General features: G+C 36.3%; 1 protein-coding gene across 2 annotated transcripts in view; it reads left to right on the top strand.

Annotated features, from left to right (window-relative positions):
- LOC115214188 (dynein heavy chain 3, axonemal-like) overlaps nucleotides 1-27,223 on the top strand; it is a 257,372-nt gene that overhangs the window by 161,239 nt on the left and 68,910 nt on the right. For both annotated transcript variants that reach the window (XM_036504718.1, XM_029783288.2), the window contains 8 exons: nucleotides 983-1,189; nucleotides 8,087-8,214; nucleotides 10,735-10,859; nucleotides 13,144-13,329; nucleotides 14,814-14,981; nucleotides 18,614-18,747; nucleotides 21,851-22,136; nucleotides 23,786-23,953. In XM_036504718.1, coding sequence (XP_036360611.1) covers nucleotides 983-1,189; nucleotides 8,087-8,214; nucleotides 10,735-10,859; nucleotides 13,144-13,329; nucleotides 14,814-14,981; nucleotides 18,614-18,747; nucleotides 21,851-22,136; nucleotides 23,786-23,953 — 1,402 coding nt within the window. The remainder of the gene's footprint in view (nucleotides 1-982; nucleotides 1,190-8,086; nucleotides 8,215-10,734; nucleotides 10,860-13,143; nucleotides 13,330-14,813; nucleotides 14,982-18,613; nucleotides 18,748-21,850; nucleotides 22,137-23,785; nucleotides 23,954-27,223) is intronic.

The raw sequence follows: 27,223 nt of genomic DNA, 5'->3' as shown, positions 1-27,223 counted from the left end.
TCAGTCATTTGACTGTGGCCATGCTGGAGCACCACCTTTAGTCAAGCAAATCAACCCCAGGACTTATTCTTTGTAAGCCTTGTACTTATTCTATTGGTTTCTTTGCCGAACTATTAAGTTACAGGGATGTAAACACACCAGCATTGGTTGTCAAGCAATGTTGGGAGGACAAACACAGACACACAAACATATACACACATACACATGCATATATATATATATATATATACATATATTTAATGGGCTTCTTTCAGTTTCCGTCTACCAAATCCCCTCACAAGGCTTTGGTCAGCTATAGTAGAAGACACTTGCCCAAGGTGCCATGCAGTAGGACTGAACCTGGATCATGTGGTTTGTAAGCAAGCTACTTACCACACAGCCATTCCTAAGCAAGAAACTAAGTCTCAATTCAGAGACCCATCCCTTATATATGTATATATATCTGTATAGAACATCTGATCAGTAGCAGTAAAAAAAAAAAACAGTCACGATACAATTTGTAAACATCCAATCATTAAAGTGGAAAAGTTACCAGAAAAGTCATTCATTAAAAAACAAAATATAGTACTACACCATCTAAATTATGCAAAAGTGCAAATAACACTGACAATATTAACCTTGGTGGAATTTTAACTCAGAATGTAAAGACAGATGAAATGCCCCTAAGTATTTTACCTGGCATGCTACATATTCTGCTAGCTCTCCACTTTAATTAATGTCCACTATGTTACCAGTGAGAGAACCTTTATGGGACTCTCAACCTCTTGAAAATAGCAGCTAAATTTCCCTCATGTCATACCACGTCGTCTTAAAAAAATGACACATTTGATAATGTAGTCCAGGTTATACTGAATGGAATATGAGATTGTCACAGTTTGAGTGTTCTTATTTCTTTACTGCCAATTCTAATTTATGCCATATCCACTTTTCGATGCTGCTGGTTCCATTTTACTTTTTGTGAATTCTAATTTTCTCTTTACAGGGAAATGTTCTTCAGCATTGTCAAAGACTCGTGTCAAAACAACTTCAAGGTAAACATTGACAAGGTTCTTGGTCACCTTTCAAAAAGTGGTAAAGTGAAGGACAGTGATGTTCGAAACCTCTTCTTTGGAGATTTTGCCAACCCTGATCAGAAAACTACTTACGATGAAATCCAAGATTTAAAGGAACTAACCAAAGTCATGGAACAGTATGTTTATCATATAATTCTAGTTCTTTTCCAACTCTTATCACCACAGCTCTTTGGAATGATATCACAAACCATAAGTTCTCACCAGTCACTGAGCCTTATGGTTAGTGTTATTGAATGAGTGAGAGAGCCTCTGTGGTTACATGTTAGAAGTAGCAACAAAATCTTTCTCTAATCACACTCTGTTATCTAAAAGAAAAGAGATTGTCCCAGTCTTTTATCATGTGTCTTTTCAGTCAAGGTGAACTTGGAGCTATGACCTTAGCACATGATTTAAGTGCACTGCTAACACAGTGGTACACAGTATACACTTATTAAAACATTTAATATACTTTGTAGCATATTATGATTGCATAACGAAATACCGCATCCCTACAAGTCCTTAATATTTACATGCCTGCTTCCAAGAATGTGTTTATCATGTAAAATTGATATATCCAATAACATCATACTGCTGTATTTAGTGGCTATTTAAGCAATTAATTCAGTTGTGATTAATGTGTTAGATGGCTGATGAAGGAGCAAAACCTCCTGAAATATGGTTCATTTACCTATTTTTCTCATCTTCAATCTCATTATTTGTTTACATTTGTCATCTCAGATATGAAATGTGACAAAATAAGTGCTGGCTATAATTTCTATAAAAAATTTGTAGAGATGACCTTAACACATGGCACTGCTAACACAGTAGTACACAGTTTTGACTAATAAAAACATTTAATATATTTTGTAGCATATTATGGCTGCATTTTGAAATACTGTGTGTCTACAAGTCATTAAATGTATACTATATATGCATTCTTGCAAATTCTGAATTGTCTGTATAAATAGAGAATAACTACAATACAAACATCTATTTGAGCTGACAGAATCATTTGCATATTGGACAAAATGCTTTGCAGCATTCCTTCCATTTTATGTTCTGAGTTCAATCTCTACTGGGATTGGCTTTATCAATGGCAAAATTAGTAAACTATCGAAAGAGCACATTAGTAAAAAACACCATCTCGCCTGGAAATCCATCAAAGACCTATCAGGCAAAAATTCTGGGTCATCAATTAGAATTAAAGGGGGATCAGCTAAGAAGCGTTTAGAAAATTGGTCAACCCATTTTAAAAACCTCCTTGGGAAGAATGCCAAAATCCCTGATAACCCCACTCTCCCAAGTGTGCCTATATCAGACACCTCCCCTTTTACCATATTTGAACTAACAGCAGCCACCAAGCAACTAAAAGCCTCGAAAGCATTTGGTCCCGACAACATTCCGGCTGTGATTTGGAAGGATGATAGATTTCACACACTTTTGCTTAACCTCTGCAACCACACACTTTCCACCTTTGTCGCTCCAAAGATTTGGCACCAGTCTCAATCATTCCAATACCCAAAAAAGGCGATTTGTCCCTCGTCACCAACTACAGGGGCATATCTCTAATGTCAATTGCTGCAAAACTGTACAACAAACTGATCCTAAATCGTCTTGTCCTTTTTGTTGAACCTTTGCTCCGAAAGAACCAAAATGGATTCAGACATGGGCGCTCAACGCTGAGCCAGATACTATGCCTGCGCAGACTTATTGAAGAATCAAAAGCATTTAATCGCGATCTTGCAATGGTATTTGTAGACTTTTCTAAAGCGTTCGATTCTGTAGATAGGTGCAAGATGTTTGAAATCCTTAAGCTCTATGGGATACCAGACAAAATTATTTCTGCCATCAAGGTCCTCTACACAGATACGTCTTCAACCATCTTAACCCCTGATGGAGAAACATCATCTTTCTCGATCGAGGCCGGAATACTGCAGGGAGACACACTCGCCCCATTTCTTTTCATCATTGTTGTTGATTATGTGCTACGTATGTCAGTTGATACCATCTCTGGCAAGGGCTTTGAAATAAAACCAAGAAGAAGTTCCAGACACCCAGCTGAGTACTTGACAGACACTGACTTTGCTGACGACATCGCTCTTATCAGTGATTCTCTCTCCAATGCCCAGTCTCTTTTACAATCTCTTGAACAAGCCTCAAATTGTGTAGGTCTTTACCTTAATGAGACCAAAACTGAATACATAAACAAGTGCCTGTCCAACAGTGATTGCATCATCCACACTCTCAACAGTGCACCTTTAAATATGGTTTCTGATTATAAATATCTTGGGTCATACATATCATCATCTGGAAAAGATTTTCTAACTAGAAAGGGTATGGCCTGGTCAGCCTGTAATGACATGCATAAGATCTGGTCATCAAATCTAAGTAGAGACTTCAAACTTGAAATATTCAAAGCCACAGTCGAACCAATCCTACTATATGGCTCAGAAACCTGGACGTTATCAAAGAAGCTTGAGAGGCGGTTGGATGGAACCTACACTCGCCTCCTTATGAGAGCTCAAAATCTCTCGTGGAGGCGCCATCCAACTAAAATGCAAATATATGGGAAATTACCACCTGTGTCATCTCTTGTGAAGGGTAGGAGAGTCCAGTTTGCTGGACATTGTTGTAGAGCTGAAAAAGAAGTAATTTCTACTCTTCTTCTCTGGAAGCCATCTACTCGCAACACCAGAGGGCGCACACTCTCCTACCCTGATGTAATCTCCAGGGATACAGGCATCCAGCAACAGGACCTCCGTAATGCTATGATGGACCGTGAAGTCTGGCGCAACATGGTAAATTCCATTGTCTCGACCACGGTCGAACAATGATGATGATTGTCTTTCATTGTTTCAATGTTGATAAAATAAGTGCAGTCAAGTACTGGAGTTGATATCGTTGACCACTCCCATCCCCCAAATTTCAAGCTTTGTGCCTATATTAGAAAAAAAATATTATCATTAATCCTATTATGGCTGATAATTTGGGTTTTTTTTTTATATCTTTCAGGGTGGTTAAAATAAATATGGGTCAAGTACTGGAGTTAATATAATTGATTGAGCCCTCATCCCCAAATTTCAAGTCTTGTTCTAAAATAGAAATCATTTTTATGTTTAGCAGGGTTATCAGAGCATAAGTCAAATTATTATTATTATTATTATTATTATTACTACTCAACTCCTTCTCCAATGTATCAATGCTTTCTTTTATTCTCCTTTCCCAGAATGGTTCTTTGTTTCTCTGTACTTTCTTTTCACTAAACATTCTTGTCTTCTCTGTGATGATATAAGCATTGGCATACATCAGGAAATTTAACTATGTGATGTCCTTAGTTAGAATTCTCATGACAACTTCATTCAGTTTCTTGAGTTCTGGTCTTAGCTTTGCTCTATTACATGACTTCAGTGATGGTAACCTTTTCCTTCCCTCAAGAAACATTATTTCCAGAATTGTGTCAATGAAAGCAGCTAATTCTGGGCTAATTTTTTCCAGTGACTCTCTAGCTGGAGGTACGCTAATATCTTCTGTATATGGTGGATTCCCTCCCTCCATGTCCAAGTTCTGTAGATTCTCCTGTTCCATGAGCATTTCATCTGGATCAGTAGTTCCCTACAGTTCCTTTCACTCTTCCATTATAGTCTCCTCTTGTTCCATCTTCTTTAACCATTTTTTGATCTTAATTTGTCTAATCTGATTAACCAATCTTTGTTCAATCACATCTTTCAGCTCTTCATAGTGATATTTTTCCAGAGTTCTAGTAACCTTTTCTGATAGCCTCTTTTCTCTCGCTCATTCCTAATATAACATTCAAACAATGATTTGTTGTTCTCTTTTGTCCATTTTAATCTCCTTCACTGTTGAGGGTCAGAAGTAGCTTGATTATGATTGGGCTTGAGCTGCTTTCTTCTTCTTCTTCTTCTTCTTCTTCTTCTCTTCTTCTTCTTCTTCTTCTTCTTCTTCTTCTTCTCCTCCTCCTCCTCCTCCTCCTCCTCCTCCTCCTCCCCCCTCCTCCAATCAGGACTCACGCCATTAGCCACAAAGAATAATCTCTAATTCAAGCCTACTCTAAGCTACTAAGAATGTGTGTTGCAACTTGAAGATCAAGCCACCACACGTGATAGACTGGCGGTTGCACGGGCGTGAAAGCTTTGTTATTATCCTCATTCTGTAAACAGTGGCTTTTAATGGGTGGAGAGCTGAACCATCCTGGGGTACAGAGGATTCGCAATCTAGACTAGGGCCTGAAAGTTTACTACACCATAGTGGGTTACACCATGGTTCCTCTGCTTTGTGGCAGAAGTAGGGAGAAAATTGTGATGAAAGAGTACAGTGGGGAGCTTAGGTGTTTTTGCTCAATAAACACTCATGGTGCCTGGACTGGGAATCGAAACCACGTTCATACGACCGTGAGTCCGCTACCCTAACCACCGGGCCATTGCGCCTCCACTGCGGCTGCTGTTCCACAAGATACCTGCTGAATTTGACCAGTTTTCTAAAAATACTAGCCTTGTTGATGTCATTAGGATTACTTTTCATTATTTACCTCTCTCTCATAATTACCACCACCCAGTTGTTATGTTACCATCACTAGAGAGGTTGTCAGCCAAGACTTCCAATAGAAAAACAAACACTAACATAATGAACTCCAGTTAAGTTACTATACTCCTACTACACAGGTCTGCCTTTACCGAATGAAAATAAGTTTTACTTTGTTTATTTTGCTTAGATATAGAGGTGTTAAATTGCTTCTTATATAGTAACATTGGAGTTGAATTACAATAGTTAACGTTGCTGCAAGAATCAAGATTGTCAAGCAAACTAGTGATTGACTCACTAAACAACAAAGCAGTTGTTCACAAAATGCCATATAAAATAAAAATTAAAAAAAGAAGTATTCGAAATGTATATTGTTCTTTGTTCAGCTTGTGATAAAAATAATTATTATTAGTGGCCACCTGAAAATACTAACCAGAATTTAGAAACAAAGAAAATAACAGTTTGTTTCACCATTAGTCTACTTTAACTTAAGCAAATCATACCATGCTTTTAAACTTGGTAAATGGTGGTGGGTGCTCTGGAAGTATTGTTTCTAGAAAAAGAATAGGTTGTAGGAATTCAGAGAGCTATTATCTCTGTTGGCAAAAAAAGGACTCTCTCTCAGAGTGAAAGGTAGACTGTATGATGCTTGTATGTGAACGGCTACACTCCATGGTAGTGAGACATGGGTTCTGAATGCAAAATGCGACGTTAAAATAAGTACCAATTACACACTGGGGTCAATGTTAACAATAGCCCCCTTACCCAAGATTTCAGGCCTTGTGCCTATAGTAGAAAGAATTATTATTATTATTATTATTATTATTATTATCATTATTATTATTATTATTATTATTATTATTATTATTATGAAGGTGGTGAGCTGGCAGAATTGTTAACACACCAGGCAAAATGCTTAGTTGGCAGAACTGTTAGCATGCAGGACAACATGCTTGTGGTATTTTGTCCATCTTCATGTTCTGATTATAAATTCTGCTGAGGTCAACTTTACCTTTCATCTTTTTGAGTTTGATGAAATAAGTACCAGTTGAACACTGCAGTCAATGTGATCAACTGTTCCCCTCCCAACAAAATCCAGGCCCCTTGTGCCTATAGTAGAAAGGATTATCATTATTATTATTATTATTATTATTATTATTATTATTACTATTATTATTATTATTATTGGCCCTGTCTAGTAACAAGATCTATAGTTTGGTACACTAAAACAAATATCAGGTTTTATTTAATTACATCCATAATGGTGCTATCTAATTCTCTTCGAATATTACCTAGTGATAGACTGGTTCTCTATCCAATAGTATATTTATTTCTTATCTGTTTTGTATAATGAAACTAAAGCTAAGTATCTGGGGTTTCAGGGCTGTTTACATTGATTGCATTTAGAGGTAACATAACAAACTAGCAAAACACTTGTTAAGTATGCATTGCTTCCACTTCTGATCAATCATTACTGTATCTCTCCAGACTGTTTTGCCTATCCAAGGTAGAGGGGCTACTCAGGACGTCTATACACAAGCAAATAGGTTAATTACATGTATAAATGTGTTTGTAAGGGTCACATTACAATTTTAGTGATGCCAACACATAACTGGTTAGTGGTGGTGGAGAGCTACTGACACTTCAAATAAATATTTGATCCCCAACTCATTAGACCTGATACAAACCTGAGTGTAGTGACACCAGGTTCCAGACGCCATTTTGGGATTTTCATCTACGCATGCGCAAGTATTAGTCTTCTGGAAGGCCTACCGGAAGTCCCTTATGTGCATGCGCTGTCATCATCAGCAGCTAGGTTTTTATCATTATTCTCTCTCTTTTTGCTCCTGCTGGCAATGGAACTAGATGCAACAAGACAAGCTGTGTGTAAAGGCAAATACGACTTAGGTGAATCTGTGAAGAATGCCTTCACAATGGTGATTTAAACCAACTCTGCTGCTTCCATCCCCAAGGTGTCCAGGCTACCGATGTCCAGAGATGAAATGCTTATTTCGGCGAAATAAACTATTATTGTTATTTGTTCGGAGATTCTTGTTCTCGCTATTTTTCCATTCTGCAACTATGTAAGGAAATGTGAGGTACCCAACCAGTGCCAACATCACATCCTACAATTGGTGAACCTTTATGTTGTGGCACAAACTGTTAGAATTGGAGAGCAAATCTCCTTCAGCTCATACATTCCTTTCTGTCTTCAAAAAGTAAACGATGGTCTTAGGATATGTCATACTTGAAACAATGATGGAATGGATCATGTTTGGAGTGCCGTTCATCATAGATCTGCTTAATTAGTTTGACCAAGGGTTTTAAGTAACAACAAAATCAAATCTCAGAGTTGCAACTCAGAACTAAAAACAGTGTTTTATTAATTCTGAATGAAGGTTTTTTAACTCCAATGTCATTGTCTGCTATTGATTATAATTGAGTATACCTAAAATGAATTATAATGTCAAGGTGACCTTCTTCTAATCCTACAGTTATCTGGATGAATGCAATGCCAACAGTAAAAGTCCTATGTCGTTAGTGATGTTCAAATTTGCTATAGAACACATCTCTAGGGTCAGCCGAGTTCTGCTGCAAGACAATGGACATGTACTCCTTGTGGGTAAGTTCTATGGTTTTTCATATTTGATATTGATAATGCCACCACTGATATCATCATTATGACTATCATTGTGGTAGTTATTGTAATCATTATTGTTGTTGAAAGAAGAGTGTTGTAGTTTGCTTGAAGCATTGAAGTACAGAAGTGGAATGATAAATGAAAAGGGGAAGTGAGGAAAGCTAATAATGCAGAATTGGAACTTGAAAAGCTTTTATATATTTCAAGTGCAAAGGTCCATCTTCAGAGAGATACAATCAAAGAAAAGTGTGTCTACATAGATCCTGCCATTTGGATAGCAGGATCTACATAGATATAGATTTCTTTGATTGTACATTTCGTTGCACCTGGAATATATAAAGGTTTTTCGACTTTTATCTCTGCAGTGTTAGAACCTATCCTCATTTCCCCTCTTATTTCTTTATTGCCCACAAGGGGCTAAAAATAGAGGGGACAAACAAGGACAAACAAAGGGATGAAATCGATTACATCGACTCCAGGGCATAACTGGTACTTAATTTATCAGCCCCGAAAAGATAAAAGGCAAAGTCGACCTTGGAGTAATTTGAACTCAGAACATAATGGCAAGCGAAATACCACTAAGCATTTCACCCGGCATGCTAATGTTTCTGCCAACTAGCCTCTTAATTTATCATTGCTGATGTTATCATTGTCATCTCTACAGATAGCCATTTATATATATATATATTTACACACACGCATGCACGCACATGAATTTCTTCCATCTTCTTGCTCTGTTAAAATATTTGAGAAAAATTATATAAACGAGACACCTTTGTTAAAATTCTATTTATATATTTGTGCAGCCGAGGATAGCACTACATTTAAACGATGCAATGATTGCATTGTTCAATTAAATGGAGTCACTTGAAACAGTCGTACTGCATCACTACTTGATATCCTGTTGCTTATTTTGATTATGTATATATATATATATATATATATATATATATATAAAAGGAAATGAAGAAAATGCTGACAAAATAATTTAAGTAATTTAAGTAATTTATATATATATATATATGCATATATATATTTCTTCGTTTGTTTTTTTTTGTGAATTCTCCCCCTATATATTTATATATATATACATATGCATATATACATATATACTCACACTCACACATATATAGATATGTACGTGCACCTATATACATACACATATACATACACATATACAAATATATGTACACACGTACATACACATGCATTTACATACACAAGTGCACACATATTTACATCTATATACATATACACATGCATAGATACATACATCCATGCATACTAGAGATGTGGACTGGCATGCATACGTACATATAGAAATGCAACCAGGCTCACGCACTCATGGATAGGGGGAAGGAGAGAGGGAGAAATTTTGCTGAATTATAATTATTATTCTACTGTGTTGTATATGGAAAAGGCAAATTTGGCACGGTGACAACATCTTGGTATTTTATCAGCACCCTTGTTTACTAAGTTTTCATTACTTAACAGAATGCACGAGGCTTCCTCAAGGCACAAGTCACATATGCCAGATAATATATGTGACTTGTGCCTTGAGGAAGCCTTGTGCATGCTGTTAAGTAATGAAATCTTGATAAAACTGAATGAAGCTTGTCATATATACATATATATATATATATATATATATATATATATATATATATATATATATATATACTTACATATAAGAGACCAAAGTGTATGTACGCCACTATAGTTTTATATATAAAACATATAAAAATGGGAGAAGAACACAAAACATCCAGACAGACGATACAAAGGAAACAAGGATGGGTCAGTCGGAGTTTTCTTTCATCAGACGAGTTCCAGATCATCTTTGCCATTTCAGGTGGTTATACTCGAGATTGCTCCAATCTGGCCAGCCCCAAGGAAAAACTAAGCTAAGAGCATTAGATTCCTTGGAAGAAAGCAGCAAATGTACACCTGATGTTATGTCCTGTTATTTGCATTTGTGTAACATTTCTTCATTTTTTTATATCCTTGTTTTCATATACATTCGCTGCTTTCTTCCAAGGAATCTAATGCTCTTAGCTTAGTTATATAGTATATATAAATATGTATATATATATAGATATACATATACATATATATTTATATATATATATGTATATACTATATATATATTTATATATAGTATACACACACACACACACACACACACACACACATATATATTAAGAAAAAGAAGGCAGTTAGAATTTTGGATAGTTCTGACGACCTCCTTTTTCTTAATATACAATATATGTACACCACTTCAAACACCCTATATGCACACATGCACATACATACACATACTCGTGTGCGTACACACACACATACACACACACATACGTACATTTGATATGTAAGTTTTCAGATTAGTTATCTATGTAATTGAGCAATGCATACATATCCTTTGGATAATAATTCATTCTGTATCTGTAACTGTGTCTTACTCAATTCTGTACTGTTTTTTTTTTTGTTTCTTTTTATACCTAGGTATTGGAGGGAGTGGTCGACAGAGTGTGACCAAGCTGGCTTGCCACATGGCTGAATATGACCTTTTCCAAATTGAGATAACACGTAATTACACTAATAATGAGTGGAAGGAGGATTTGAAGAAGGTTTCTGTCTCTCTCTTTCTCACAATCTCTTACTTTTTCTTTTCTGAATCATTCACACATGTGCATGCTTACATACATGCATACACACATGTACTCGTTCTTTCTTTCACTCTCAGTCAGATGCCAGTGCCTTCTGACTGATACCCATGCCAGTGGCATGTGAAAACACCATTTGAGTGTGACTGATGCCACAATGCCTCCTGACTGGCACTTGTGCTGGTGGCATGTAAAAAGCGCCATTCGAGCACGGTTGATGCATGTCACCTGACTGGCCCCTGTGTTGGTGGTATATAAAAAGCACCCACTACACTCTTGGAGTGGTTGACATTAGAAAGAGCATCCAGCTGTAGAAACCTTTTCAGATCAGATTGAAGCCTGGTGCAGCTTTCTGGCTTGCCAGTCCTCAGCCAAACCATCCAACCCATGCCATCATGGAAAGCGGACATTAAAAGATGATGATGATGATAATGATATACACACACACAAGAGGGTACCCAAAGGTAATAGGAAATGTTCTCTGTGGAACAAACCCATTGTAGTTCAGGCTTCCATCGCTAGAAGCCACTTGGTGCAACCTTCAGGCATCAGCATGCCATCCAGTATTGTCCAATGAAGTTGTACTGCCACATGGTGCATCTTTGTTTTGCAGTGCTTCCCCAGTGTTTGTTGATTTTTGCAATGACTGAAACCGGGGAACAGTGTGCTTCTTTGAAATTCTGTTTTCTGCTGAGGAAAACAGCACCTGAAACAGCTGTCATGCTTCAAACAGCATACAAGGATGCTGCCATGAGCATAATACAAGTTTACAAGTGGTTTCGACACTTTGGGAATGGTCACTTGTCATTTGAGGACCAACCTCATTCAGGATGACTGTCGACCTCCTGAACAAATGAAAGCACGAAAATTCTTGAACTGATCTTGGAAGGCAGTCACCAAATAATGGATGAACTTGTTGATATGAATGATGTGTCCTGCAGCTCCTGCCAATGAATATTGTGCGAGGAATTACAAATGAAAAGAGTTGCAACAAAATTTGTGACTTGCTTGCTCATGGCAGATCGATAGCAGTCACAAGTGAATGCATGTCATGAACTGAAAGAGCAGTTGGAAGTTGATCCGGACCTTTTTCTGAAGGCCATCACAGGTGAGAAAAGGTGGTGCTATAGAATGTGTGGATGTGGAAGAGGTGAAGAAAATGATGGAGGCATTAAAAGGCATCACTTCACAAGAGTTCCAGCATTGCTTTGAACAGTGGAAAATGCTTCAGTTCTGATGCATTGCTTCAAATGGGGAATATTTTGAAGGCAATAAAAATGTAAACATGTAAAACGAAGTGAATAAATTAATATTGCAAAATTCCGGTTTCTTTTGGGTACCCCCTTGTATATATATATCATCATCATTTAACGTCCGTTCTCCATGCTAGCATGGGTTATATATATATGTATATATATATATATATATATATCATCATCGTTTAACATCCGCTTTCCATGCTAGCATGGGTCGGATGATATATATATATATATAAATAACAATACAAAAGGAAAACATAAAGAGTGTTTTTCTCTTGTACTATATATTCTATATGTTTTGTAGAATAATACATTAAGGAGCTTTTTTTATGAGTACCATTGAATAAATTGAATCCATATATTGTGACTTAAATTTATATATATATATATACATACATACATATATATATGGTGGCTGCCTCCTCGTTATCAAGTATGGCCATTGCACGAAGCTTAATCAATGTTGTTATCATGCAATGCCTGTGCAAGAAAATTTTTTTTAAAGTGAAGAAAGGCTGTGCACTGAGTCAATCCCACTCACTAAGCAACAGCAGCCATAATACGAAAAGAAGAACAAGTCAACATCATCGGTAACCACCGAGCCGCAGGTTTTATGTCGGAGTTATCCCAGTTACCTGAGTTACCTTCTAGAAGGATGCCCTAACAAAGGCTAGGAGTCCTTCACTCCCAATGGTTTAACCGCGCGATCGGGTATTCAGTCCGATTATTTCTATGTCCCCGTGCATGATACAACCTTAAGACATTTATTAGATGGCCGTTGACTCTCAAGAGTTCCCCTTCCCTTTGATGAGTTTTGTTTTTCATCCCACAGGGTGTCCAATAAACGCCCTCCTCACCAAGCAAGCTTGGTGGGGTTGCCAGTTTAGTCGCCGACCACCCGACTATGTACGTGCTCTCATGTAATTTTATCAACTGTTTGAATTACATTTTGTTGTTTATCATGCTGACTATAATTTCCACTATTACAGTTGTTATTACGTACAGGGTGCAATGCCAAGCCTCATGTGTTTCTCTTCTCTGACAACCAAATCAAAGATGAAAGTTTTATGGAAGATATCAGTATGATTCTTAACACTGGAGCTGTTCCCAATCTCTATGCTTCTGATGAGAAAGCTGAGATCATTGAGAAGATGCAGGGTGCTGCACGTCATGAGGTGAGTCGTTTTTGTTGTATTACTTACTGGTGGTACTAGTGTTGATTGCAGTGGTGTGAGTCATGGTGGTAGTTGTGTTATTACTTGCAGTAACGATGTTGATGGAGTGGTGTTATTTCGCTTCAAGTTGCTCCATTTCAAGATGACCCCTTGTTTCAAGACATTCCACTATGGATTATCTTATCGGCGACTACATTGTCCAATGTTTCCCTTCGTTTTTAAGTTTTGTCGGTGGAATTTGAGGGGTGTTGGCTGTTATTTCTAGAAGGTTTTTAACTACAAATAGGCTTCCCTCATTGGCTCACATGGTGAGATGTTGCTTTTCATCATCATCATCATCATCCAGTGTTTTAAACCCTGGTTTTGTCCCTGTTAACGGAGGTGGCCAGATCTACCTCAATGCCATAGCAACCAAGGTAGGCAGATGCATACCACCCCAACCTTTGGGCTGGCTGGTGCCCATTCTCCTTTGCTATCTTGAGGCTTATAGTGATAGATTTTCAGTTGAGATATTCACTGTGCTTATGTTGTTAAGTTGTAGTATGTTATGATATAAATGCTATTGTATTTTGACACTAGCTTAGTATTCATGTTTTGCTGTAACTATTAATAATTAAGTTTACTTTGTTATTATATTTATCATTTCCACTTTATTAGAATCAACAATATTTACCATTTTAAAACAAACCCAACACTACAGCCTGCATATCTTTAAAAGATCACTTTTGTTTCCATAGCATAATTATTATACATAATAGTTTATAGATTGAATTTAATTTCTGTATGTCAGGAGGTGAGTCTAAATAGTAATTAACTGTCATCACTTGGTACTAACTGTCCTTTCCTAAAATACCCTCTCACCTGATTATCATCTGTGCACACAGAACTGAATTAAGACTTTGTTATTTATATTCTGTCAATACTTTTTCACTCTCAGAGGAAATTAGTCTATAATAGATATCCACCATATTAGGGAATTCATGGTTCTCCTGACATAGATTTTTCTGCCTTTTCACCTTTCTAGGGATTAATAAAATAAGTACCAGTATTATCAATCTTATCCTTAAAAATTTGTGGATTGTACATTTTTATAGAAATCCGTTATTTATAAACTGAATCCCTCATTGGTGGTTCACTTTTCAGCCCATCTAAATTCTAATGATGAAGCCAAAAATCATAACAGAAAATGAAACATTTTTTTTGTTTGGACCAGAGATACTTCAGAGTAGCTTTGGCAACTATTAAGAATATTGGTTAGAGTTTCCTTTCCCAGCACAGCCTACTTGAAAATGTTAATAAGGTTCTGCTTGCCTAAGTTTTAAATCAGATTGGTCACTCTTCAAGATGAAATGCCAATACATGTTAGTTTTCCATTTGTCCAGTTTGAAATCAAAGGTGCGTGATCTAGAGAGTCTTGTTCAGACCCTCCTTTCTATGAGGATAAAATGAAATATTATTTTTATTGTTTTTGCTGTTGTTTACAGGGGAGAAAGATAGATGCGTCACCATTGGCCCTGTATAATTTCTTCATTGATCGAGTGAAGGTAAACCTTCATGTTGCCCTCACTCTTAGTCCCATCGGAGATGCTTTTCGAAATCGTCTCCGTATGTTTCCATCATTGATAAACTGTTGTACCATTGATTGGTTCAAGGTAAGTTGCAATTCGTTTTCATGATAAACTAATGCTGGGGATTCTGTGTATGATATGCATGCATATACTCATCCACTCACAGACATGCTCTCTCTTAAGCATCCACATACCTACACATATGTGCATAGAAACATGTTCACATGTGACACAGAACACTGATGTAGATGCTGTCTATAGCACACACACACACACACACACACACACATCTTTGGGGAGAGAGGGAGAGAGAGACAGATGGACAAAGAGAGAGAGACAGACAGACGTATACACAAACACACCTTATATAGTTCACTAATGCGCTTTCCAGTATACAGCTATTGTATGTGCACATACAAATATAGGAAAATATTCATTCTTCTGAGCAGCCTTTGATGCCATCCATCTCTCCATCCATCCATTCAATCAGTTTATTGAAATAATTTATAAAGAGGCTGAGTATTCTACAGACAGGTGTACTATTTAATCCTTTCTTCTATAGGCACAAGACCCGGCATTTTGGGTGAGGGGACCAGTCGATTACATTGACCCCAATGTATAACTGGTACTTGATTTATCGGCCCCAAAAGGATGAAAAGCAAAGTCGACCCTGGCAGCATTTGAACTCAGAATATGATGACAGACGAAGCACCACTAAGCATTTTGCCCAGCTTTCTGCCTTGGTGTACTATTTAATGTAATTCTCGAGTAGAGTCAGTGTGGCACAGTGTGTGACTAAGGTAGACCTTTGAATTACAGCAGCAATTCATCTAACAAACATCTACATAGTTCCCTGTTGACCCTGTTTCATTCACAATGCTGAGGTTGACCCAAGACAGTAGCAAAAGACACTTGCTCAAGATGCTGCACAATGAGATTGAACCTTGGATCTTGTGATTGCAAAATGGGCCTCTTAACTACTAGACCATGCAGGCTGTACCTCTGTGTGTATGTGTGTGTGTCTAGTGTGTATACACATAAAAATACAAACATCTTTTGTCAGGAACAGCTTGATGTATTGGTGAAAAGTTAATGGCATTAGTGAGCATAAAGTTGTAGCTGAGAAAAAGTTAGCTGGCATGGAGGACTGGAATCCATCAGAATACCAGAAAAGAGTTACCTGTATCATGGTGGTTTGTGCCTAATATTAAAATGCCAATATCACTACTGCTGCTCAATGCTCTATAGAGGCTGTAAGATGTGACAGTGACAGCTGCAATGGAGACTACAAAGCCATGGGCAGCAAAAAGGGATATAGCAGGCATTCATTCATTGACTGTCAGAATTCATCCATTAACTGCAGAACAAGATGATGGAAGATCCAAGCAAGAGAATCTGGGATTTGGTGAGATAGATGGTTGCTAGCATCTCCATCATAAAGGAGGCTCTGAATGAGGCTCTTTGCTTCTATTTGTACAAGAGGTACAAGGGACAAATTCTGACAGCCAAGGCAAATGAGAACTGCTTGATGAAGGCAAAGAAGCTCCTAAACAAAATGAGGTATCCTGTTGAGCTAGTGACAATCTACTTCTCAGATGAAAAGAACTTCTGCCAGGATCAGTTGCATAACCTTCAGAACAACTGGTGGCTTGCCTACAATCCATGTGATGCCCCACATATGAAAATAAATTCCCCCAAACTGTGATGGTCTTTGGGTGTGTTTCCTGTGAGGGTGACATCATATTATTCAATATCTTTCAACAGGGCCTTAGGCTCAATTCACACATCAACATGAAGCTGTTAAATACTGTGGTCAGACTCTGGCTTGAAAGAGCTGCTGCTGGAAGGATTTAGCTCCTTGCCATACCTCCAGAAAAAGTCAGAAGTGGTTGTCAAAGACTTTCTATGACTTCACCATCACCAGTTTCTGGCCCTACTAATTCCTTCGATTGTAACCTCATGAATTACTGTGTGGAGTATAGTTTAGAAAGACACCAACTGCTTTGCCTGCAACACCAAGGCCAAGTTGGTGATCAAGATCAAGGCAGTGCTCAACAAACATCCCAAGGACACAACAAGGGTTGTATGTGCAAGTTCTAGAGCCAACTTGAGGCTGTGGTGTAAGATGAGGGTGGCTACATTGGGTAAATTGTTATATCTCAGCCATAGTCTAGTTGCAGTTTTTTGATTTAAAAAAAAAAAACTTCTATTTTTGGATGGAATATTGTGTTTTCTTTTCCTTTTATGCAAACTGTCAAATTTTGCTCAGACATCTTGTACACACACAAACACACATACATATCTATTTATTTTACAGACTAGAAAGTAAATTTCAAATGCAGTATAGCTGTGAAAACAGTAGAGAAAGATTGGGTATTTAGTCTTAGAAGATGGAAAAATGTTGCCAGTAGGCAGCTACAGGGAGTGAAACCCCGTACCCATCAGGCACTATCTGCGTGCTCTAACCAACAATCACCATCAATTTTAATGCTAAATAATAGCTTTACAAATGTAAGAACATTTTATAAACAAATTTTGAAGGCACTGAATGTGTTAGTATTTTAGAGACAAGACCCAATCTTTCTCTGCTGTTTTCATTGCTATACTGCTTTTGAGATTTACCAGTCTCCATATTCTTTGTAATTGTTTGAAATTTACACTTCTGATAATATTCATAATCCAGGGAAGTAAACCTGGAGTTATCCATCAAAAGAATTACAGTGGGATTGCTCATACTACGTGATTATTTATGTTTATTTCTACTTGATGTGGTTAGTTGAAACCTGAAATGTACCTGAGAATTTATCCATATATACTCACCTTATATATATACTCATACATGGGGTGTTCATTAAAGATTTCCCCTGATCCACTTTCCAAGGACTGGGATAAACAAAACACGGCATAATTATTCAGTCCTTCTCTGCATGACCACCACCAATGGTGACACACTTATCCTATCACTTTATGCAGCTGTGAAGACCTCGTCTATAGAAGTCAGTAGGTTATGTCTGGAGCCAAGACTTTACCTTGGAAATAAGTTCATCATCATCTGCAAAGTGCTTCCTCTTCAAAAAAGACTTCATGGTTGAAAAGAGGTGGAAGTCAGATGGTGCAAGGTTGGGAGAGTAAGAGGAATGAGGAAGGATTTCATAGCTGCATGAGTGCGCTTTCATCTGGGCAACACACACATTGTGAACTGGGGTGTTGTCTTGGAGGAGGCAGACTTCTTTGGTCAGCATACCATATCTCTCTGCTTTGATGGTGTCCCACAATTTCTGCAACAAAGACACATAATATTTGTGGTCCTCTTTGCCAGAAAATCCATCATCATTACTATGTGCTAGTCCCAAAAGACTGTGAGCATCACCTTGCCTGCAAGCATTCTTTGGAGGTGGTGGGTTATGTTTCCATTGCTTCAGCTGGACTTTAGTCTCAGGATCATTGTGATGGGCCCGTGTTTCATCCTGAGCATACATGTCCAGAGTGTACATGTCCGGGGCATACATACATCAACACTATTATAATCTGCTGTATGATTTAGTGCTCAACGGGTACTTTATTTCATCAACTGTGAAAGGATAAAAGGTGAAGTCAACTTTGGCAGAATTTGAATTCCAAAAGTAAAAACTGACGAAATGCCATTAAGTATTTTGTCTGACATTGTAACAGTTTTGCCACCAACAGTTCTATATATTAAGAGCTTATCTTTATAGGCTTGGCCTCCAGATGCTCTGGAGATGGTTGCCAACAAATTTCTGGAGGAAACTGAAATGGATGAATCTACCAAGCATGAATGTGTTGTGATGTGCAAACATTTCCATGAATCAGTTCGTCTAATGTCCGAGAAGTGAGTAACAACTTTTTTCCATTCTCATCCTATACCCTTCTGCTTTACCTTGGAAATTGATGGGCTTTTAGTGTATTTCCTTTTTTAAGCTTTTTTGATTCACCATTTTAGTGGTTCACTAAGGATAAACTTGTAACCTCATTTAATCATTGCTGAAAGCAGCTAATTAAAGTTGTAATGTTTTCCATGTTAATGAAGGCATGTGGTTTAGTGGTCAGGGTAATCAGCTTACAATCGTAAGGTCATAGATTTGATTCCTGGGTTGAGCTGTGTTGTGTCCTTGAGCAAGACACTTTATTTCACATGGCTCCATTCCACTCAGCTGGCAAAAATGAGTTGTACCTGTAATTCAATGGGCTAGCCTTGTCGTATTCTGTGTCATGCTGAATCTCCCTGAGAACTACATTAAAGGTATGTATGTATGTGGAGTGCTCAGCCACTTACACATTAATTTCATGAGCAGGCTGTTCCATTGATTGGACCAACTGGAACCCTCATCATAACCAGTGGAGTGCTAGTAGTAGCTTTCCATATCTCTTTTTCTTTTACATTGTTTGCTTATGGTTTGCATGTTCTTGCATCACATGCAACAATTCCTTTATAAAATATACACAGAAGCTGTGTGTGTTGTTTGTCCTTCGATGCAACGAAAACCATCTAATCATTCTGGGGTGGGGGTGAGCTTGTTTTGTGAGTTTGCAGATGGCTAGCGAGGCCAATCTGTGCCTGAAAGAGTCTTTGACAGTGTGGACATTTGACAAAGTAATCTGAATGCTAAAAGGTTAACAAAGCTTCAATATAATGGGCTTTCTACTATTTTTGTTTATAAAAGTAATCATTTTTTTAAAAGCTTATTCACTGTTCACTTCCTGTGCATATTTTATGTACCGTTCATGCAGTTTTGGCTACTTTCTCTGATGAGTTGTAGTGCACCTGTGCGCTATGTACAATGAGTTCATTATTATTATTATTATTATTATTATTATTATTATTATTATTATTATTATCATTATGATTATTATTATTATTATTATTATTATTATTATTATTATTATTATTATTATTATTATTATTAAGGTGTCGAGCTGGCAGAATTGTTAGCACTCCAGGCGAAATGGTTATTAGTATTTTGTCTGTCTCCATGTTCTGAGTTCAAATGTCACTGGGGTCAACTTGACATTTCATCCTTTCGGTGTTGATAATTTAAGTACCAGTTATGCAGAATTTCAGGCCTTGTGCCTATAGTAGAAAGGATTAATATTATTATCATCATCATCATCATCATCATCATTATTATTATTATTATTATTATGATTATTATTATTAAGGTGGTGAGCTAACAGAATCATCAGCATGCTGGGCAAAATGCTTAGCAGTATTTTGTCTGTCTTGACGTTCTGAGTTCAAATTCTGCTGTAACCAACTTTACCTTTCAAGCTTTTGGGGTTGATAAAATAAGTACCAGCCGAGTACTTGGGTTGATATAATCCACTTACCCCCTCCCCCAAACTTGCTGACCTTGTACCAGAATTTGAAACCATTATCATCATCATCATTAATAATAATAAAGTGATGAGCTGGTAGAATTGTTATTGCACCAGGCAAAATGCTTAGTGGTATTTTGCACATCTTTACGTTCTGAGTTCAGATTCTACCAAGGTCAACTTTGCCTCTCATCCTTTCAGAGTTGATGAGAAAAGTACCAGTTATGCACTGGATCATTGTAATCAACTGACTCCCTCCCCACTGAAATTTCAGGCCTTATTATTATTGTTATTATTATTATCATTATTATTATTGATTGAGAGAGAAGTGTATGCCATCAAAGTGACACTGGGGTAAAATATATAAGGCCCTGTATACCCATCATGACTACCCGTCTGATAAGGGTACACCAGGCACATGCATCACAACCATATGTGCGTGACATGGTGATCTCATATCAAGATAAACAGCGCATGACCTTGCAGGTGGGGCCCAGTTAGAATTTTCTTCTGGTCGAGTAGCCAATCCTACTCAAAAGGTCCCTGAATAAAGATTGTTTAAGTATGTTGAATGAGCCACCCATGTTTCCAAAGGTGAATTATTCAAACCTCTAAGAATTCCTTTCAACACATGGCTATGATGCTCCCCGACTACTTCTGCTTGTGATCAGAGTTGCACATATCATCAGCCACTAAGGGACATGGTCAACTGGTTAAGGTGAAACAACTGACAAGCAAATCTGTGGTATTGAGCAGAATATTTGCTGTAGCCCATCTTTTATACCAAGACAGTTATTATTATTATTATTATTATTATTATTATTATTATTATTATTATTATTATTATTAATTATTATTATTATTATTAATTATTATTATCATCATCATAAAAGCAATCATAATATTTCTTTCACTTTGTTTTAAAAATATAAATGCAAATTTACTGTTCACTCTTTGATTAATAAACCATATTTACATGTGAGCATAGCAGTGTGGTTAAGAAAGTCATGTGGCTCAGTGGTTAGAGTGTTGCACTCACGAACATGAGATTATAGTTTCAACTCCCAGACCAGTTACATATTGTGTCGTTGAGCAAAATACTTCATTTCATGTTGCTCTGGTCCTCTCAGCTGTAACTGGGTTACCTTGTAATGGATTGGTGTATGAAGGTGAGATGGTTGCTCAAGAAAATCACCTGAATGGAGGTCTTTTGAGCTACATTTTATATTCAGGATTCATCCTGTGAATCCTGACTGGTTGGGCTTGATTGTTCAGCCATGTCAAAGGAAGTGAGGGGTTAAGAAGTTTGCTTTGTAACCGCATGGTTTCAGGTTCTGTCCCACTGCATGGCACCTTGAGCAAGTGTCTTCTACTATAGCCCTACTAAATGCGGCAAACTAAAGGGCCAACACTTTCAGTAGTATAGTCAATTACATACACCCCTGTAGTTAGCTAGCTCTTATTTTATAAACCTCAAAGGGTGAATGTTAAAGTCATCCAATGTGGAATTTGAACTCAGAATGTTATGGGACATAACCAAGTGCCAGCTCTCATCATTTTTGATTAAATGGATTAAACCTCAACCTGTCCTTTTTTTCTTTTTTAACTTCCGCCCAAAGCTATTACGAAATCTTACGACGACACAATTATGTCACCCCAACATCGTACTTGGAGTTAATCATGACCTTCAAAAATCTTTTGACATCAAAACGAACCGAGATCCTAACAATGAAGACCCGTTATCTAACTGGTTTGGAGCAGCTTCAATTTGCTGCTTCACAAGTGTCTATAATGCAGCAGGAACTGACTGAGTTGCAACCAGAACTAATAAAGACATCTGAAGATACTGAGAAACTTATGGTGAAAATTGAGCAGGATACTGTGGAAGTTGAGGCCAAAAAGGAGGTCAGTATTGCTACTGGATATAACTATAGTGGCATAATTACAACAATGTGCATCTCCGCCCCTGAATTTGTTTCCTTATAACTTTCTTTAAAATGAATATGTTTTAGAGAAATTTTTCAGAAATATAGTTTTGAAGGTAGAAATTAAAATTGCCATGTTAAATTTTAATTTTTAAAATTCTTATGTGGTGTTTCAGATCACTTCCCACTTCTATATCTGACAAATTATCATGCAGGCAATAATGGCAAATAATTATAAGTTATGAAAAGTGTTAAATTATCCCAGATATGGGAGCAGTACCTCATAGCTGATTAAAATTGTCATAGTGAGTAGAGGCTGTCATCATAGAGTGGTAGGATTGTCATAGTGTAGTTATTATGTGGTCGGTGTAGCCGACAATTGCAGGCTTAAGGAATAAAGCTTTGTATAAGCTTTGTTGTGTTAATTACTAGTTATCACAAAAGTATTAAGATACATATATACATTCTTTGATAATAAGAAAATGTTAAAAACAGTTTACAAGAAGGTATTTAAGAAAATATTCAACAAAAAGTATTAGGAGTTCACTAAAAAATCATGTTTGTTTGGTAGTATCTATATCAAAGAATGTATATTTGTATTTTTATACTTTTGTGACAACCAGTATTTAACACGACAAAGCTTATACAATGCTTTACATTTTACTTTTGACAATCTTTTTCTAAAAAAGTGAAACTGGTCAAGTGAATAAACATCTTTAAAATTGCATTTTCAAACCTTCTTTCTTATGTATTTCCACTTGTGCAGTACCTTACAACTTCACTTTGTTATATATATATATATCATCATCATCATCGTTTAACATCTGTTTTCCATGCTAGCATGGGTTGGATGGTTTGACCAGGGTCTGGGAAGCCAGGAGGCTGCACCAGGCTTCAATCCGATCTGGCAGTGTTTCTACAGCTGGATGCCCTTCCTAACGCCAACCACTCTGTGAGTGTAGTGGGTGCTTTTTACGTGCCACCAGCACAGGTGCTAGGGGAGGCTGGCAACGGCCACGATCGGTTGGTGCTTTTTACGTGCCACCGGCACGGAAGCCAGTCAATGTGGTGCTGGCATCGACCACGTACGGATGGTGCTTTTTACATTCCAATATATATGTTATAATAAAAACCACAAATCTTGTTAAATACCACTACTCAGGGTTTCCTGGTCAAAATAATTTATTTCCCCATTTCTTAAGCTGAGAACTAGACAGTTATCAGTTGTCTTTTGAGCAGATGGCTTTTAAGCAAGAGATGCTAGTAAGGAAGAAGGCAAGAAGAACAATACAAGGAAGATAATCAATGTTACAATAATTCAATGTCAAACAGTTGTAGTAGTGGTTGGTGTGGTAGTAGTATGGTTGATGTATATGTTGTAGGAATGGTAATAACAGTAGTATAGCGACAGTAGTGGTGTTAGTAAGAGTGGTTATAAAAGTATTGTTGTAGTAATAGTCGTGAGAGTGTAGTGACGGTAAGAGCTGCAATAGCATTGTGTAATAGTAGTAGTAGTAGTAGTAATAGTAATGGTACCAAAGTTTTAATATTTCTCCATATCTCTAGTAAAGAATTCATTTGAAGTCAATCAGTGTTGTTATTAGTTACCATGGTGATCATCTGTTACAGGTCGTTGCTGCTGATGAAGCAATTGCTAATGAGGCAGCTGCAGCCTCCCAGGCTATCAAAGATGAGTGTGAAAGTGACTTGGCGGAAGCAATTCCTGCATTGGAGTCTGCTATTCATGCCCTCAACACATTGAAACCTTCTGACATCACTTTGCTCAAAACAATGTCGGTGAGATATCCTTTTATCCTTATTTCTGTGTTTCATTGTTCCTTTTAATTATTTGTGCTTTGACAATAGTTCTTGCCATGCAATACATGGATTGGATTGATCTGCAAATGCAATTACTTGCCATAAGGTTGGCCACTCAGTGGAATCAAGTGAAAAGCTATATCTGTGCCTCGCTCAAGTCCTTAATAAGTTCTGCTATGACTAATTCCCTATTTCAGAAATCATCCTCTATCAGCCAAATAGGGCACTATTTTCCTTTATCTTCAATTAGAAGCAGTTTTGACTCCCTAATTAGCAGTAATTCTGTTGTTCTTTTTTAGCATGTGGCCATCCTGAAATAAATTTAAATGTGGTCAAATAGGTCATATTTCAGAATTTGACAGATATCTATGATAATTTATTGACATTAGATCTTTAGAAGAAAACAGTAATTTAATTCTTTCCAATGTGATTATGCAATCATCTATATAACAATTACTTCATAACATACTAGTATTTGCTAGTGAAACACGTGTATAGGTTATGTAATTTTTAATGTAGTAGAAAGATAAACTAAATCTCTTTTATTCTGCTCTCAGATTTATATGTGTGTGTATGTGTGTGTGTGTGTGTATATATATATATATATATATATATACATATACCATGTATAGTCGTGTAAAAGTCAAATCTTTTAGACCATTTTTTAAGGTCAAATTTATGGGGTTGACTATTACACGGATATTACTTTTGAGGGGCCAAAATCCAAGTTAGAATCCGAAGTACCATATCAGCAGCAGAAACCTAACTGATATCTCAGCAAATAAAAACAAAAACATAATGGATTACAGTAATATTACCAATTCTATGCATCAAAACATGTGTCCTAGTAAATAGCGAAACCCATTAACAAGACTGTGTAGCTCTCATGTGCAGTTACCAGTAAATGTCAATAATGTGGTGTAGGCTTATCAAAGTCATGCCTTTGTGCAAATTCAGACAGTGAGATTTGCTATTGTTTGCCAATTGTGCAATCTATGAAACATGTTTCCCACCATGTAAACAACGAGCGTATGATGCATGTGTTTATTGTGCTTCAAGATGTACGCCGGTTTGCAACATATCCTGTGCATACATTTTAGTAATGGTAATACGGTGCCCATCAACAGATGTGTAGTGCTCGGTATTAAATGGTGTTTTATTGTAAGCACTGAGCATTACATTATTAGCACCAAGCATTTCACCTACAAAGGTAGCCACACAATTTTGTAACAGTGTTATTTCTATGTGCAGGATAATATGGTACCTTGGCCTGCAAATATTGTCCTGTTGTTCATGAAATACTAGGGTTGACTTTTATACAGAATCTATAGAAAATTCCCAATTTTTGGCCAAAAATAAGGGTTGACTTTTACATAAGATCAACTATTATTCTAGTATACACAGTATCTCCCCCTCTCTCTCTCTCTCTCTGTATATATATTATTCTGTAACTCTCTTTTCCTCACTCCTCCTCCCTTGCTCACGTGGCTCCCATGTGACCATTGGCCATCTTTCTTTCTTCTCCTAACTTGTGTTTCTTTCTCTCCATTGTAGCTGGTACAAGGAAGACATGTTCTTGTTTGTCTCCTGCCCAAGCTTGATTTACGCATTTGCCACCACAACCTCATTTAGGCTTAGCAGCCCCTCCTGTTCATTCTCACTGTCCTGTTTGTGTTATCAATTTTGACCCTCCACAAAATCCCAAAATTTATTTAATTTGCATTGCGGGAGCTAATGTTTTATCAAAAGCGTATCTTGTTAAATGATCAAAATATGAGACTAGAAAAACAGCCAACAACTGATGAAGGGTCATTCTTTATGTTGCTTGCTTTGTGTCTTTTATTGTTTGAAAGAGTAGTTCATGTTCCATGTACTTGTGCTTTGTATTTTCTTGTTGTACACATTTTGTGACATCCTGTGCCCACATATGCATATATATATATACATAATGATGTAAGTATGTATATATATGTATGTATATATGCACATACATATATTATTTATATTATTATATGATTGAACACCACGCATCCTCTTCCAATTAAGTTTTACATATATATATATATATCAATCTATCTATACATTTATATTTATGGGAGCAACTGTCTTTGAAAATTCATATTGTCGTTGAATGCTTGAAATGAGGAGTAGATAGACAACTGAAAACTGATGAAGAGTCGTTTCTCTATGTTTACTTGTCCTGTTTTCCATTTTCCTCTCGTTTATGTATTTAACACAGTGTATTTATGTAGTTAACTCGTTGGTCTATGTATTTCATGTTGTTTACAAAGTTGGTAATGTCCTGTACCCATATATACATATATATATCTGCATATATATGTGCACGTGTATACATACATACATGCACATATATGTAAATATATATATATACATATATATATATATATATATATATATATATATATATATATATATATATATATATGTATATATATATATATATATATATATATAATAATGTGTATAAATTAGAGAAGAACCACCATGTAGCAATTCAACAATGATATAATTAATTCATACCATATAGAAAAAAATTAAAGATATGATAAAACATTTACCTAAAGCTAAATAAAGTATGAAATAATAATAAATAGTATATAATTAGTAAATAGACTACACGTGTTTTGTGGCTATATTTTCAAACTGATAACAGTAAAATCAATTCAATTTAAATATAGTCACTCATGAAGTCCAAGATAAAAACAATAAAATAATTAAATAAATGTACATATATCATCTTATAAGAAAATATAAATATATATAAAATACATAATTTTTCAATAATTAATCGAACTAAATTCAACAATATATCTTGAAACAAAACACAAAATATCTTACCAAATATATTCTGTTAACTAAATCTTTAAACTTAACATATAGGACTTAGTGTTTATAATACATTTAGCGCATTAAAAACGTGGTGTAAATAGAACTAGAATAAATAGATATAAATATTTATTTTATCTATGAAAATATATTTTAGCTTATAGAAAAAAAAATAACAAACTATAGTATATCATTACTGGAAAATTAAAATACAAGTAATTAAAACAAAATATTTAAAACAAAAAATATATATATCAAATACATAATATACATTAAGTGAAGCTAAAATACTATAATTTAATCTACATACATTTAATTATTAATTAATTAATTTATTTATTTAATAAACAAGTAAGTTAAATCTTATTCTAATTAAGTAATATATACTAAAAAACTTCAAGC

The sequence above is a fragment of the Octopus sinensis genome, linkage group LG7 (genome assembly GCF_006345805.1).
Source record: "Octopus sinensis linkage group LG7, ASM634580v1, whole genome shotgun sequence".
Classification (NCBI taxonomy): Eukaryota; Metazoa; Mollusca; class Cephalopoda; order Octopoda; family Octopodidae; genus Octopus; species Octopus sinensis.
This window is presented reverse-complemented; position numbering and strand designations above follow the sequence as displayed.